The sequence below is a fragment of the Patiria miniata genome, unplaced genomic scaffold (assembly GCF_015706575.1).
Source record: "Patiria miniata isolate m_02_andy unplaced genomic scaffold, ASM1570657v1 HiC_scaffold_7, whole genome shotgun sequence".
In the NCBI taxonomy this organism is placed as follows: Eukaryota; Metazoa; Echinodermata; class Asteroidea; order Valvatida; family Asterinidae; genus Patiria; species Patiria miniata.
The window spans coordinates 24341643-24358100 of NW_024037074.1; the positions used below are offsets into that span (position 1 = coordinate 24341643).

The following is a 16458-nucleotide window of genomic DNA, read 5'->3' on the forward strand; positions in this document are numbered from 1 at the left end:
ACCTTTTAATATTTTGTAATTATAAAAAAGTATATCAAGCCAACATCAAATGAAATGTTTTGATTTGCATTTATTTACTACCAACATCCAAACCAAAACTGGTCATTTTCATTTGTACAGTTTACAAGAAACCTACCTACACAATTCAATATCTGTGATGCTTATGCAGATTTACAAGTATGTATGTGAGGCATGAATATAAATTATAATAAACCTGTTCCACATTTTCAGGAATTGAAGTAAATCTCACATTTTTCTTTTCTACAAGTGGCTAGTCCAATGGAATAAAACAGTTGGCAATATATGCTGATCTAAAAGTACACAAGATGTGTTCAGTTTGTAAGATTCTGTTTGATTCAGCGGGGTTACTTTCAAGAGGTTCAAAAGCTTATGGACTGATCTTTAGGAATCTGCTGGCATATATTATAGACCCGTGCTGTGCAAGGGGATATTCTATTGACTAAAAAAAAACAGCATTAAGTTGGAAATTGCCATTTTGCAGTACAATGGGGCAAAGCCAAAATTTGAAGGGGTGGTCTTTTTTTTTTCAGGTGAACCTCAATCTTGAAGTCCTGTTCTACAACTTTTTCCATTTTTGTTTTTTGTTTTGTTCAAACATCTTTAAAACCTCCATGTATTTTCATCCCGTTGAATATTCATTCACTATAATACAACAGCGGCATCTTTAAAATGCCATTTTCTCATAAATTTAACAACTTCAATTTAGTTGGCAGTCCTATTTCTATACCTGAACTCAGTACCCCTAAAGTGTAATAATAACTCATTAGAGATCTCTTGTTCTGCAGAATCCAGAAAAAAATCTCTCTAGAAAGTCTAACTTTACATGTACGTTCATTTTGTAGTGACCAAAACGCGCAGGGAAGAACAAGCAAAATTCAGGTACATTTATATATACATGTATACATTATCAGATCGTCATGAACCTCCAGATAAAGAAAAATGGGTCGTGTCCACATAAATGGCCGAGACCAGCAACGGACTCTGTGAAAGAACAATTTATGTCGCTACTGGTTCGTGTGCGCATTGCATGAACTTTGGGTTACGTCGGCAATGTGTTCCAATGTCTCTCCCAGTGGTCACCCCCAGCTCTCCCTTTGTAACCGTTGAGGGGGTACTTATGCAGAGTCCATTTCCATAGAGTACCAAAGTGAATACATCACACGCAAAATTTTGTGTGTATACTTAAAAAGACATTAGCGCGCGATTCAGCCCGTGAACCAACATGCATGCGTACTCCATTCATTTGCACTACATTTCCCGGTTCTAAATGACGTCACACTTCGGTACTCTATAGATAGCCATATTCATTGTATATAGCTCTATTCATTGTATGAATTGTATACGGTTAAAAGGGTCGTTCAGATGCTTGTTGGACAAGAATCCAAATTGGTTTCACATTTCAGTCCTCGATGTTAAAGTTGGGATGGACCACCAGTAGTGGGTCTTTTTCCTCCACAATGCCTTCGGCCTGTGTGTCTCCCTTGCGCTGTGTCAGTCCCGTCTTGACGAGCTCTATCATGATGTTATCCTGAAATGAAAAGATAATGCAAAAAAAGTTAGTTCTGACCATTTGAAGTCAACCCTGCAACCGATTTCACAAAACAGCGAGTAGTTACCACATGCTTAGGATTTACACAACAATAAACTTATGCAATCAATTTACAATCAACTTCACGAAACTTAGCAAAGAAAATGATGTGCAACTTGTGCAAAAAAATTTGGCATAAATTGAGTTAAGCCATTACACACAGTTTCGTTGAATCGGCTGCTGGTGTTGTAGATTTTTAATTACAACATCTATACTGATCACTCCCATCTATGACCAAGTGGTTCTTCATTGCAAACATTCTGTAACATTGAGTCCCTTGTGAAGGCTTTCAGGCAACGTCGTGTATAGCGAGTACCTGTACTACACCACATAGGTGTGCTTTCAGGGTACAGGGCCAAGCAAACTTTTTAAAATTCTTTGTTCCTTATTTGAGTAACCAATTGTTCTACTGATGTCACAGACACAAGCAAAATCCACAAAAATCTTAAGCTAAATGACTAGAATGTACCCAACACAGTTCCCAGAATAAGTTAAAAACTCCAGGATATTTTTTTTTTCAAATGTAATTTTGTATATGGCAGTTGTGTTCCGAACAAACTCGACTAGGGCATTTCAAATATTTGAATATTCAATCAAGTCCAAGTTAGAATAATCGAATACTCAATTATTCCAAATGCACAGCCCTATCAGTGACTAACCTTCTGGATCAATCGGTCCAGGATCTTGTCCAGTTTGTGCTTGAGTTCTATGAGCTGGGCCTCCGTCTCGATCTCTCCTTCCTTTTCCTTGTAGTCCAGGTACCAGTCGACTAGAGCGCTGCGACGCACACCCTCGAAGCCTTCCTCTGCATAACAAAACAAAAAGAAGAATGTAAAGAAAAAAAAAGGGAGAGGGTAAGCATGCAATAAAAAAAAATGCTAGCCGCATTGTAAGCTCACAAGCTTTAAAAAAAAACCTCGCTTAACAAAGTCAAATGCTCAGCACAAATCAGCTAAGACTTGTGAAGCTGGGTCTATGGTGGATTTACGTCACATGCACGCATCATTCTTTTCAAGAAACTGACAAATATGGGCAAGACCTGGACGTGTGAAGTGGACCAAACATTCAACTTTATTTTAAGTCTAAATGTAATGATTGATTATTTCATTGTGACCTCGGAGGCTACTATTCCAGTTCAGTTGTTAATTTTTCCGAATGACGGAAAAGCAGTCAATTTCAAAGTTGGTCTATATGGCTACAGCTTCTCACTGTGTCATACTGTGTCAATTTCTTATACCAAAGCCATAATCTCACGACTGGTTGATGCCACGTGAGGATCATGAGGTGAGTAAGCGTTTGATTAGCCTTGCCTCGGTGGCTTAACCCCATCGGCGTTTATCCGAGTCAACTCCGGAAAGCTACTCGAACACACCCATTGAGAGACAGCCCAATGGTTCATGCTCAAATATGGCAACAGGCCAAGTTGGTAAATGGTCTAGTTCCCAACCTACCTTCTTTCTCCTCCTGGTGTCTGACGTACTTGGCCAGCAGCCTAGCCGTGGCCTTGTACTCCGCAAAGGGCACCTGGATGGTCTTCTTCTTAGCAGGGGGCTGTTCTGGTTCCTTGGTGGGCGTTGCCGTCGTGTCGGTTTCCATGGAATTCTCCTTATCCTCTGGTTCTAGTTCTACAAAGAAAGAATGAATCACAAATCAAGCAGAGACTTTTACCACTGGTTTATACAGGTATAAACCAGTGAGCAAATGCAAAGCGAATCTGACGCATGACGGATTCATAGTAAAATTCTCTCCAGAGTTGAATATGTTCAAGTTTTACAAATTTGCAGCACGAATACTCGTCATGGTGTTGAAGTTTGTGTATGCTTTTGTGCTTAGTGAGAGCGGGCCTTGAAGTTGTTCAGATAAAGATCAATGAAAATAACACTAAGTACTTATTTCAATCGAATTTTTTGGGTATAATTTATCCGAGACACTTGGTACCTAACAAGTATATGAACGGCTGATGTATTTCTAATTTCAAGCATTTGTAATTGCCAATGTTTCAAGTAGTGGCTTTGACCCTTCCAAGTTTCACGGCACTGCTAAGAAAACAAATTTTCTTCCGATGGAGGTGTTGTCCATTTCACTGAGAGATGGCAATACAATCAGGGATAAAGCAAAACTAATGAGATCGACAACCTCATGACTTTAATAGGCATAAAGTCGCTATGAAAATTATTGTTGTTGCGTTCTGAATCCCGCAAAGTCAAGGGGCCTGTGGCTCGGTCTGTATAAATGTTGTCCCAACGGGGTGAAAAAAAGATTAAAAAGCAAAGGTCTGCGAATCGCTGGAAATTGTTTCTCGTTTATCTCATCTCACCTGGCTCCATGTCCTCTTCTTCCTCAAAGTTTATGACGGGTTGTTCCACTCGGATGATGGACTTGTTGAGCAGACGGAACGCCTCCTTGACGTGCTTGGGTTGGACCTGTTTGTGATACAAACAAAAACAGACAGCATTAAAAAGAATTCTTGGAAGGACAAACGTGGCGCTAGCTCAAGCAATCAGAACTCTTGTAACTTCATTGTTACTGTAAAATCACGGATGGTCAGAGAAGTACAATAATTTCCAATTCAAAAGGAAAGGAAACGGAATAAACAGACTTCCAGTTTGTGAAAAGAAAAAAATAGCTTTGAGACGAACCATACGTAGTACACCTTGTACAAGAGGGGAAAGATGACAAAAATATAGTTAAATACCTCATCCTGACAATGAAGCCTGGCCATTGCCTCAGACAGACGGATCATACTCTCGAGCTGTCTGACGGTGATCCTCCACGACGACATGGTGCCCCCCGAGGAATCGCGCTGGCGCAGGCGACGATATTCCTCCACCATGAAATCCTGCGACTCCTTCGTGATCTGTGCAAAATAACAAGACGAGTCTCCAGCTTAGTAGAGCTGGTCCCAGAGTGCACACAATTCTATGCAATTGATTCCGAATGGCTAAAAAGTTTGTGGAATACGCTGTAGTCGTATTGTAGTGGAAATGAAAGGTACAGGACTGCCGTTCGCACACGTATCACGTAAAAACATGAAACAAGCGGCGCCAGACTGTTGCACGTGTGGTGAAGATGCTACATCACATACATGAATAGCAAGCCTGATAACACTACACCCAGACGAGTGTAAATCACAAGAGACAGTCAGTGAGATAGCTAACCAGTCTAAATCACAAGTGACCAGCAAAAATTTGGAATGAACAATTCTAGACGAAGAGCACCATGTTATTTCTGAAGATGTTTATTAAGATCTTAAGGACTGTGCCCATGATATAAAAAAAGTTGAAAACTGAGTAGTTGCTCATTGAAAGTTTTGGGTTATGCATTTCTTAAAGGCATATACCTCTACAAATCATAAACAAACAAAAATCACCTTTGAGGCAAAATGTTTGTATGAATTTTTACACCATATTTTACGATCACCAATTTGCATAAGTTCTGCCGTGAAGCATGAAATGCTTCAATAGCCCTTTCCATCGTATCAACAATTTAAAAGCACTTTACAATTATTTCCCCGTTTGATAGGCCACGAGACCACGCGGCAACCGATATCTGTGCACATTCGGCCTGTACCCTCAAAGGTACCCATTTGTACTCCTGGGTGGAGAGAGGCAATTGTAGTACAGTGTCTTGCCCAAGGGCACAAACACCATGTTCCTTGAAGGGTTTGAACCCACGTACCATCGTACATTAGCCAAACACCATACCCACTGCACCATGGCATTCTACATCTAATTTTGACAAAACACTTGACCTAACTTCATGTCACATTTTGAGTGGCATTTTGCATCATGTTCGTTAATTTTCACTAACAGCACTGCCACTCCATTTGATGTAACAATTAAGAGACAGTCATTTTGAAAGCATGAGAATTCAGTCTATTGATGAAGCACACACCTTGGGTTTGAACTGTTTTGCAAACATCAGATATCGTTGGATGTCTTCCACGCAGTAGACTCGCTCCACCGACTCCTTGTTCCTGGCGTGGAGATCGACAATCCGACGAGCGATGGCATAGTCCGTCACCTGCCCACAAAGGATGGATTTTAATTTATTGCAAACAAGTTTTAGCAGAGTTTCGAGTGTCACGCTCTAAGAGATGTCGACAACAAACTGAAGTTATTCCTTCAGACCACGATTACCGTAAGATGACCGTAGTCCAAATTTTTTTTAAACAAAATCCCTTTTTTACCCAGACTGGGACTGGGTTGAACAAAGGAAATCAGTGATCTTACCTCATTGCATTCATCAATGAGGATGAAGAACAGATCAAATCTTGACATGATGGGGGCCGTCAGGTTGATGTTCTGTTTGAGTGGTTTCGCCCGGTCGTACCGCCCGCCTATGGGGTTGGCTGCAGCTAGGATTGAGGTACGGGCATTCAGCGTCGCCTGCAAGAGAAAAATGTCCAGCGTAGGCGGTTAATTTTGGGTTCTCTTGATATAGTTGAGAGGGTAAACCAATTCTCTTCCCCTGCCATGCCTTTATAGAAAGGCCAGTCACCAACAGTCAGATCACATTTCTAGTAAGCACATGTGACTAGCCAAATTCCATCAACAGACAAAATCAGGAAACTGGTAGGTACAGCTGGCTTATCAATCATCTATAGTCAAAGAATAGCTGTATCAAGTTACATAAACTGTCACAGCCAGTTAATCATGCTTTATATGTAGGCAGGGATAACTCAGCTGTTAAAAACAGTCACACTCAACTGTTTAAAAAGTCTTGATTTTGACAACTGGGATGGCTTTGTTGAATTTGCCAGCCAGAGAGGGAGGGTTACCCCTAATTACTACATGTAGTAACTGCATTACATTGTATTTTCCCCCTAATGAACCTGGAAAAACAATTCGCAACTTTCATTTTCACGAAAAGAAAACCTGAAACTTTAAAGGCCTTTTGCTTAGTATTTTATTCTTTGTCATGTTGATAAATGCGAACATTAAACAGCCATAACTTGTCAACGGAATGTCCGACAGAACTGCAACAAACAGTATTGCAAGGAGAATTTTATTCTCTATCCTGATACCCGCAAATGCTAATTTTGACCTCTGCCCAGTTTTGTCTCATTTTACCAGAACGCCTCACATTTTAGCTCTCATTGGTCTATGGACACCGTGTCTGAACACAAAATGGATTTTTGTGAACACTTGAAAGTGGTTTGTGCGCATATTATGTGGAGGAAATGCAAATGAGTTTCGTTGGTATGCTCACAAGCCCGTAATGTGTTAGTGCAAAAATTTAAAGTAAAGTCTGTACATCTGGCCGGGGTTTATCTCCATTGGCATGAAACGACTGAGTATACCTCTATTCCCCCTGGATGGGATATGCCAGTCTATAGCAGCTAATACCAGTACCTGTTTATACTCCTGGGTGAGGAGAAGCAAGTGGCAGTGAAGTGGCTTGCCAAAGGACACAATATACGGCCAGCAGCTGGATTCGAACCCCTGAACCTCTTAACATAAGTCACGAACCCTGACCACTAGGCCACACTCCCCCTGCGTCTTAGTGCGGGCACCGGCAGGTGTCTGTCCGTCTCTCTTTTGCACCGTTAAGGGGGGTATTTGGCAAGTTGAGTTTCCCCCGTCTCACTTACCCTGACTCCAGCCTTGGTGATGGAGATCGTCTGCTGTTCCATGGCTTCGTGGATGGCCACTTGGTCCTTGAGATCCATCTTGTCAAACTCGTCGATGCAACACACACCCTAGAAATTGTCAGGAATCAAATCAACATACGGATCAAATTTAATTTTTCTAGAACTATCTTTGTGAGTCTTTTAAGATTTTGAATTCTAATACTTCCAGTCATTAATGATATCGCTTCAAATTTAAAATTGGAAATCTAAATGGATTGACTGATATTTTTTTCAGAAAATTTGAGGTAAATATTCATGCCAATGCGTAATCTGCAATTTAAAATTAGCAAGACATCCTGCAAAGTGCTTCATATATTATCATTTTTAACTAACGAATGTGACATGAGGAAAAAACTGACCAAACCCAAATAATAAACACTATAACTAGGCATAGTTTCGATTAGGGGACAATTGAGTTTACTGATCGTTGAATAATAATTTAGCTTGCACATGTGAGTGTAGACAATCCCTTGTTTAACTACCGTCAAAACATTCCAATATTTTTAAGGTTCTGGCTCCCCTCTGTATATTGTGACATGCATGCTTGACGATTCATAATTTGCGTTATGATCAAACTCGATAGTCTGGTCCCTAGTAGTATACTAGACAAGTCCAACTATCATCTCCCAACATGCCTTCAAAGGCAGAAGTCAAACCACAGTTAACCCTGATTGCCCATTGAACTTGCCATGACCCGCAACGATCTCAACTTTGAACTTTGCCTTTTGAACTTACATTATCGGCCAGCATGAGAGCGCCCGCCTCGATGACAAACTCGTGTGACTCCTCGTCTTTGACGACGGCGGCCGTCAGACCAGCCGCGGTGCTGGCCTTGCCACTGGTGTAGACAGCACGGGGGCTGAAATCCTCCACAGCCCTGGCAAGAAATGAAGCAAGAATGGTAGAAAAACAATGGGCTCTCAATGACTCACGTGACCCAGCCTACAACCGGGTACCGGAAAGTCAGCGTCGCCATTGCAATTCTAGTAGTAGTAACATTTATTTCAATGATGTCATTCATTACAATTATGTACAAACATGTATACATTAGAAAAAGTCACTAGTATAATATTAGATAGTTATGTACCCAGTGATTAATTATAAAGTGTGAAATTAAATGACAACATTTAGGTATAAGGTTAAGCAGAACGCTTTTGTGCCCTTACCTTTGGACAAACATACGACCAAAGGACAAACAAAACAATACGTGAGACAGACAGGACAAGCGTGAGACAAGGCCTAAATATTAATACACAAAATAATGGAATTTCAATTTAAGAATATGATTCGAGAAATTGAGTTTTTAAATTTTTGACAAAGACAGATAGTGAAAGTAACGATTTAAGAGTATCATCTAAACTATTCCAGTACAAAGTGCCTCGGTGAATAACACTATTTTTTGACATTGACGTTCTGTTAAATTGGACAAACAAATTTCCCCTAGCACTACTTCGAGTATTATATACATGAACGTTAGATGCTAAGGTAAAACAAGTAGGCAAACATCTTATAACACCGTGCACAGTAGGTAGTAGGCAAGCCTTCAAAGCTTAGACAGATGGCAAAACCTGTGAGAAACACTTAGAGCCAACACCCAGTGTTATGTCGGCATGATTATGGCAACCGTACATGGTACAGGTATTCCATTAGATAAAGAATTTGAAAATGTGAAAATAAGTCCAAATGTCCAATTTATTATTATTATTATTTATTTCGCCATTCAACAAGGCAAAATGTGCACACATACATGTACAGTCACTCTTCAAACTATTTAATTTGTTGTGGCTCTAGATCATCAGTCTGAAAAGGGTGTATAAGCATGATTAAGAAAATCTGAATGTGTCAGATGTGATTTAATTTCAGCTCAAACATGGCATTTATTTGGACACCTACTTCAGGAACTGGCTTTTGGCCGTGCTGGGGTCCCCAACGATGCAGACGTTGATATCCCCACGTAGGCTGGTGCCTTCCATTGTGGTCTTGGGAACGCCGCCAAACAACATCAGTAGAATACCACGCTTGATCTCATCACTTCCTGCAATATTTAAGACAATTTTACTGGTACATTTCAAATGATCAATGTTATTGTCAATCAATATTGACTAATTTTGGAAAAGATCCCAACAGGCACGTTCTAAAAAACAGTTTCCCTATTATTTTTGGTTGAAATTTGGGAAGTAGCTAAAAAGGTTTTGAGTACTAGCATTCCGGAAAGTTTATTTACAATGGTTCCGAAAAACTGACGTCAAAAACTGAACAGTTGGATCACTGTTCTCTGATTATTCTTAAGAAGAGCAAAATAAGTCTGAAGAAACAAGACTTTTCCCTAAAACATGCAGTAAACTGTTCCAAAATGAAAAGTTACAAACAATCCCTACCCCCCCCCCCAAGAAAATAATTTTAATGCTGAGCATCAAATGAAGCAATAATATTGATTAAGGACACAAGCACCATTTCCTATGAGTGCTTAATGCAAATCATAAGATCCGACCATTAAAATTCTGGCCAACAATAACACTGTTTGCGGACAAAGGTGAGCCTTTATAACCAAAATTCCCCTTGGCATTTTTTGCACACAAACCTTTCCAAATTTTCAAAAAAATGTCTGAAAAACCATCGATGGCACTTACTTTGTAATCTTAAACTTTCGAGAGGCCACGTGTAAAGTAATACTGGCTGGCCTCTACCTCCCTCGATCCTACAGATCAAATTTTTAATGACTTCTCAATAACTACATCTTAGGGCACGTTTGGGCGACGACTATTGTGAACCGTATTTCGTCTAATTTTACTTGAAGGCAGGATGAATGGACTACTCTTGTCGACCAGTTGGAACCGGACCACAGGGCATGGTTGCATTGCTGGTTACCAACAGCTGTGCGCATCATAATGCACAACAGGGAGCCAGGATCAACAAGTTTTGTGATGATGTTTTTACCGACACTTTTTACCAACGTTTGACAAGAGACATTTGCACATTGCTATGAGTGCTCAGGCATAAGTTATGTCACAAATTAACCACTTGTTGACTAATGGTCATTGACCGAACTTGCCCCAGCTTATGTCAAGTTGAGTGGCAACTCAGTTAGCAAAATGTATTACTAAATGCATGTTGTGCGCAGGCGTCGGCTAAATGCAACTCAAAAAAGGGAGTCACAAAAATTACGTCTAATAAATACTTCAAACCCTAAGATGGATTTTGAACGATCTGGTAGGGTCAGATTCTGCTGTCTGGTATCCCAGCTCATTCAAAATAACTTACCATGGATGGTGGGGAAGAGACTGGTGATGATGTTATGGTACAGGTTCTTATCCTGGCTCATCTCGTAGACTTTCTGCCATTCCTGGTCCGTCATCTGTTTCTTGATGGCCTCAGCTGTTAACTCATCCCCTCGCATGTCTTTGCCTCCAAACTAGACAAGCAAAAACAGGTTTAAACGTTCCGGTTTAGATATGGTAAATCACCCCGACAACAAAATTAATTTCATGTTTTACTCCAAAATATAGTTTAGTTTTTAAAGTTGCTATTATTTCTCACAATGTAAAAGTATTCACTTTTGAATCAGACAATGAGCAAAAAACCCCCAAAAAACAAAACAAATAAGAAAAATGGCCAATGCTTAATTATGTAATGATTATTTCACAAGTTTTGGATTATTTGCTGCCTGACAATATTACTCAGTCACGTGCAAGGAGGAGTGGTTCCTGCTGCCTTATCAATATCGAAAATATAGTGACCAGGAAGTGGAAACCAGCCTATTCCAAGAGTACAAAAACAAATGTAGACTTTTCCGTCTACTTTTTAGTGGATGGATGTTATGTAACTTTCAATTGACATTTCTAACAAAGCTTGTGATTGCATAAAGTTATAACGCTTACCCTAGGGTTGGAAGGGGTGACGTTACAAGCGAGGAAGGCTAGTCTGTAAGACAGGTCCCGGACTCCTAACGCCTTCAGGCCGCGCACGCCCTCATGGTCGTATCCCTCGCCCCCTTTACTCCGTGTGGAGGTCTCCTGCTGTGCACCTAAGGGGGGAAGGGAAAAGAGAATTATAAAAATTGACAGCGTTCCAGAGGTCGCCAGTTCGAACCCCGCTCTAGTCTTTTTGTTCAACTTTACAAAGAATATATACGCATCTACACAGTTTCCTTTGTGCATTTAGAGATGTGCTAAATATACCAAATATTTGAATACATCAATGATCAACCGTATATCCGAATTGCATAATTATTTTTATTCAAATATTAAAAAAATGTGAGCTGTCACAAGGAAATAAAGAAAAACGTCCACGACGCTATTTTAGGTTTTTTGCCCTTCACCATTATTTTAATCATAAAGTTGTATTGTTTTGTTTGTCAAATGCCACACTTTTATTGACAGCAACTTCGGAGCATGATTTCAGAGTTTCCATGAGGACTAAAAGCTCAAAAGTCTTCTTTAAAATCATTTCGGTCCCAATTTGTTGCAATATTTTAAAAAGCTTTGTCAATTTCTGATTAGCGCAGACTTACAAAAAGCCAGATCGGCGGCCAGTTTAGGCTGGGCTCATGTTTAACTTGATCAGTGTGTTTCGAAATTGAATATTTAAATATTGATTAGGTCCAAGTTGGAATAATCAGATACTAAATTATTCAAAATATGCACTGCCTTAATTTATCTCATGATTCATTTTCCAGTTTATACGGCAATTTAAAAATTTATTAAATGGGAGTTTCCTTTTTTGTTAACATTTCATCACAGGAAGAAGGTCCCATTAACATACTGAGTCTATTTCAAATTAGACTTCGTTTGGAAACTGTGCTATCAATAACTGACCTGGGACCGATAGCTGGGCCACGTCGGGTACCACTATCAGGGTACCGGTGAAGTCACACTTGTCACCAGCCTGGGGTAGTTCTACGGCCTCCGCCCGCAAAACGATCTCCACGCTGTAGAAAAAGATGCGAAAAAAAAATATCCTGTCAAATTTGAGATCTAAATAAGTATGTTAAAGTTGGTGGTATGCTTTGGACATTGGCAGTACTTTACAAACTTTGCTTAAATTAGAAGATTTATTTTTCTGACATATGAATGGAAGGAATGCCAGATTCCCTCCCCCAAAATAATGGAAAAGTCAGAATTCCGGCTTAAGCCGGAAAAATGGCACCCTTTAGTTTCTTTCCTTGTATTCTGAAAGATACAATTCCCTCTGTCCGTGGACTTCGGTTCTCGACCGAAATTGACGTACCTTCGTGGGATGCTTCCCCTGGGCAGCTCGGCCTGCGTCTCTTGAATGCGCACCTTCTGGAAGTCCACAAAGCGGGACTTGTTGGTATCCAGCATAAACCGGTTCCGGTTGTTGCAGACGGGATTGCGACAGATTGTCGGCTGTGTACAAGGAAAAACAACAGAATTCATTTCCATTTAGTAAGTGAATGGGTTAGCCAGTTTAATCAACTGGCAGTACCCAAAACACGTCGAAAATAATACCTCAGCAGCATACTGAGCTAGTCGCGGCATAACAACTAGTCAACTATTTAGAAATTGACAGTCGTGACTACCAATGCTTTTCAGCGTTGGCGAATAGTTGCACTAGTTGTACACGCATACTTACCTGTGTGTATTTGAATTGTTGCTCGACATCTTTGATGACCGTTTGGCAGTCGAGGCAGACAAACGTCCCGCTGACCAGCTCGGGATGGACAGGATGAGTCCGGACCACTTGACCACTGATGCGGACAATGGTGCCTATCTTAGCTGTACTCAACTCTCGCACTCTGAAAATCAATGCATTGATAGAATGCAAATCATTTCAAATGTTATTTTTTGTTCTCTCTCAAAATTATTCCCTTCATATTTTAAATCGATATTATCAATGGTATATATCTTATGAATACTTCATTATTTTGGAACTTTCTTGTTTGTTGGAAGATGTGACATATCAAGGAGTCAAAAAGGAAATTGAATCTGTTGGTCTAATAGTTACGGTGTTCAACCCATGGTACTTGGGTTCGAACCCTGACAGGGAACATGGCGCTTGTGTTCTTAGGCAAGACACTTTACTACTTCTGCCTCTCTCCACCCAGGTAGTATAAATGGGTACCTGTGAGGGAAGCAACTTGATAATGCTGACCTCGAGCTGCTGCAGAAATATGGCCTCCTGTCCTGATGGACATAGCGCTTTGTATCCTTTGGCAAAGGCGCTTTATAAATATCAGTTATTATTTATTTTAAAACCAGGATGTCTTACTTGTGTCTAGTTGGGACATCCTCAAAGGCAACGTAGAACTCTTTGGATGGGGGAATCTGGCTGCGATCTCGGGCAAAATTCCTGACGGCCGTGCATAAGTAGGGGTAGACTCTAATAAAGAAAACAACAACAGGAAAATATTGTGATCAGAATGTATAGGCTAGTGCGGACATCCAGAATCTTCTGAAATCTCCTCATTTTGTTCCCATCTGGACCCACATCCATCAAACTGAATGGTTCTAGAGTTTGGAGTGTGGAATGGTAACACATCGCAATGGGTGAAAACACACGTGCCAATGAAAAGATGATTTCAACGGCTACTGTAATCCCATGCTACCCTATAGAAACTAAAGGCGGAAAGAATGTTGCTACCTGACGCTACTTCAGCGGTTGTGTACAAAGTCTATGAAGAGTGTGTACAAAGTCTATGAAGAGTCTAGAAAATTTTCTAAGTATTTCCTAAAAAAATTGGAAAAGTTTCTCAGTCCCAGATTTATGTCTTATCATTTTTGCAATGACTGACCTTCATTGAGATGATATATGAAGGAAAAAGCAGGGTCAGGTTGCAACATTCTTTCTCAAAAGGCTTCTTTTTTTAATGTTTTGTGACAAGGTGATAGATTGGTTGTTTTGCTTTTGGACTTGTTTACCTGTAATATTCCTCTTGGATTGTTGTGGCCAGTTGCTGGTTATAGTGTTGAATATCCTCAAAGCTGACGGTCAGCGTGTTCCTCTCCGGTCGGATCAACTCCTCAACTCCTTGTTGATACTTCAACTCGCCATCCACAGTAAATCTAAAAATAAAGTAAAAACAGCTAGGAAATTGAGCATAAGGAATTTGCCATTTGATAAATTTTGTACAATTGTTAACACAACAACATGATCAACAACAATATTATTGTCAATAACTTCACTGACCACACTTTTATTTGATGGCTTGGTTCATCAATGTTCATACTATTACTAACGTCAGATGTTAGGCTGTGAATTGGCCAAAGTTGGACACATTTCAACTCTGCAAATTTCTGCACTTGTTTAATATGTCATGTATTTATAGGCTTAATGTTGGCATTAAATTTGTTTTTCACATGTTTTGTGAGAACTAGGCCTACAACGTGCAGGTCACATGTCTCTTACTGCAAAAAAAAGTGGTAGGAAAGTCACATTTTCTTTGAAAGTGCATTTCAAAATTACAACAAACATGAGTTAATCTGAAGAAAAAGACTGCTTTAGAAAGTCACATTTTCTTTGAAAGTGTGTTTTAAAATTGGTAGTGGATATTTAGCCGGAGACGGCAAACCTTTAGTAAATGTTAGCTTGCCGGATATGCACTGAACATGCGCAGTTACTGTTTTTTTTTTACTTAGACATTTTCCGGTGACAAATTTTAGTCTGGCTCCATGCCAACATTTTCGTTGTAACTTCGTGTTCAAAAGATGGGAATCAGACCATTTTACAATTTCGGACTTTATTTCCCTTTAAAATAATCCTCCAAAGCCACAATTCTGAAAAAAAAATGTAATACTCTGCAATAAAATGTTTGAGACATGTTAAAATAATGAAAGAAGGATATTCTTATTTTTTGGGGAGGGGGAAAAAACCTTAGAAATGTCGCCAGCGGGGATCGAACTCGGGTTCTCCCACTCATGAGATCCGTTGCTTATCCACTAGACCACAGGTGCTACACAACCGTTGCTGGTAATTTAATATATCTTATAATTCAGCCCTATCTTAGAGAGTACAGCGCCCTCTGTTGATAGGGATTGCCGCCGGCAAACCTTTAGTAAACGTTAGCTTGCCGGGATTACCGCCGGCAATATATCCACTATCTTCAAAATTACAACAAACATGAGTTAATATGAAGAAAAAGACTGCTTTAGCCTGCAAAAGTCACTTTAATAGACCCCTACTTGACAGTCACCTGCAAAAACAGACAATGACAGAACTCAAAAAAGAGGTGTCCTAAAGATAAGGATAGCATTGGAGCTGGAGTTACTCAAGCTACCAGTAGGCCTATATGTGCCTGAAAAAATATGAAAGTGAATATCATCACAAACTTAAACTTGACATTTTGTTTAAAGGGAATATACATCATTTGCTTTTGCTGTAATTTTCAGAAATGGATGGAATTGGGGGGTTGGAAATATAAAGCAAATATAGATGCACTAACTTTTTGAAGGTTTTGGGTTTGAAAATGCTATAAAAACCAAGAAAAACGATCATTTTCCTGTAGTCTGGTTCCCTGACTCCATATAAGAAGAAACAGAGCAGTTTACATACATTGGGGAATTGTAAGGTCAGGGAACCAGTCTAGCTGGCTCGTACCCGTTCATAGGTTTGTAATCGATTGCAAACAAGTGCAATGGTCAATTGGGGCCGGTATTTGAAAAAAAGCCAGTTGTTTCCAACGCTGATCGGCCGATCAGCGTTGGAAATTGATACAAAAATACCATTTTTCTTGAAAATGACAGTATACCAGGTGCCATAATTTTACAGGATGCTTTAGACTGTCATTTACCAACATCCTATTAAGGTTTTTCGCAAAAACTTGGTAGTTTTGTTTTTCGATGTTTGCAAATGTTGTATATTCCCTTTAAATCCAATTCAATCATGTCAATTTCCCCAGCACACGAATCACAATGACACAAAGTCACACAACAAACAATCGAAACATGACAAATTCACGAGAAAAAGAAAGTCAACTCACTCCTCCAAAAAGTCCTGAAATAACTTCTGGCACTTCTCGGAAACTGCATCTTTAACCTGAGCAATACCAGTTCTCTGATCGGCGACATCCATTTTGGTAAATTCCGATAGGAATTCCAGCAATAAAATCACGAAATAAGTCGCTCAAACTCCACGTACGGTTCTGCACACATGCGGCGCAGCAGGGATCTACACAACATGTATTATCGCACTTTCGCGCCAGCTGACCATGTGATGTTTTTTAAAGTTGGGTATTTAAACCATATACCCTCTACAGTAACCA

The 16458-nt window shown here is 39.9% G+C and overlaps 1 protein-coding gene across 1 annotated transcript; it reads right to left on the reverse strand.

The window, feature by feature from the left end:
- Positions 1–50: 50 nt before the first annotated feature.
- LOC119718905 (zygotic DNA replication licensing factor mcm6-B-like) lies at positions 51–16389 on the reverse strand. The gene is made up of 18 exons (XM_038188333.1): positions 16177–16389; positions 14120–14263; positions 13470–13580; positions 12834–12996; positions 12468–12607; positions 12056–12168; positions 11120–11265; positions 10503–10653; positions 9135–9276; positions 7977–8118; positions 7203–7310; positions 5842–5997; positions 5504–5632; positions 4305–4466; positions 3927–4032; positions 3061–3234; positions 2269–2414; positions 51–1549 (listed from the first exon to the last, which is right to left on the reverse strand). The coding sequence occupies exons 1-18, from the start codon at positions 16266–16268 to the stop codon at positions 1421–1423; spliced, it is 2454 nt and encodes an 817-aa protein (XP_038044261.1). The 5' UTR covers positions 16269–16389; the 3' UTR covers positions 51–1420.
- Positions 16390–16458: the final 69 nt, after the last annotated feature.

Excerpts from the sequence above, each read along its gene's own strand:
- LOC119718905 (XM_038188333.1), bottom strand. The coding sequence starts at position 16,268 with ATGGATGTCGCCGATCAGAGAACTGGTATTGCTCAGGTTAAAGATGCA. Across the intron at positions 13,581-14,119 it reads ATCCAAGAGGAATATTACAG|AGTCTACCCCTACTTATGCA; the intron begins GTAAACAAGTCC and ends TTTCTTTATTAG. Across the intron at positions 1,550-2,268 it reads TGGACCGATTGATCCAGAAG|GATAACATCATGATAGAGCT; the intron begins GTTAGTCACTGA and ends TTTTCATTTCAG.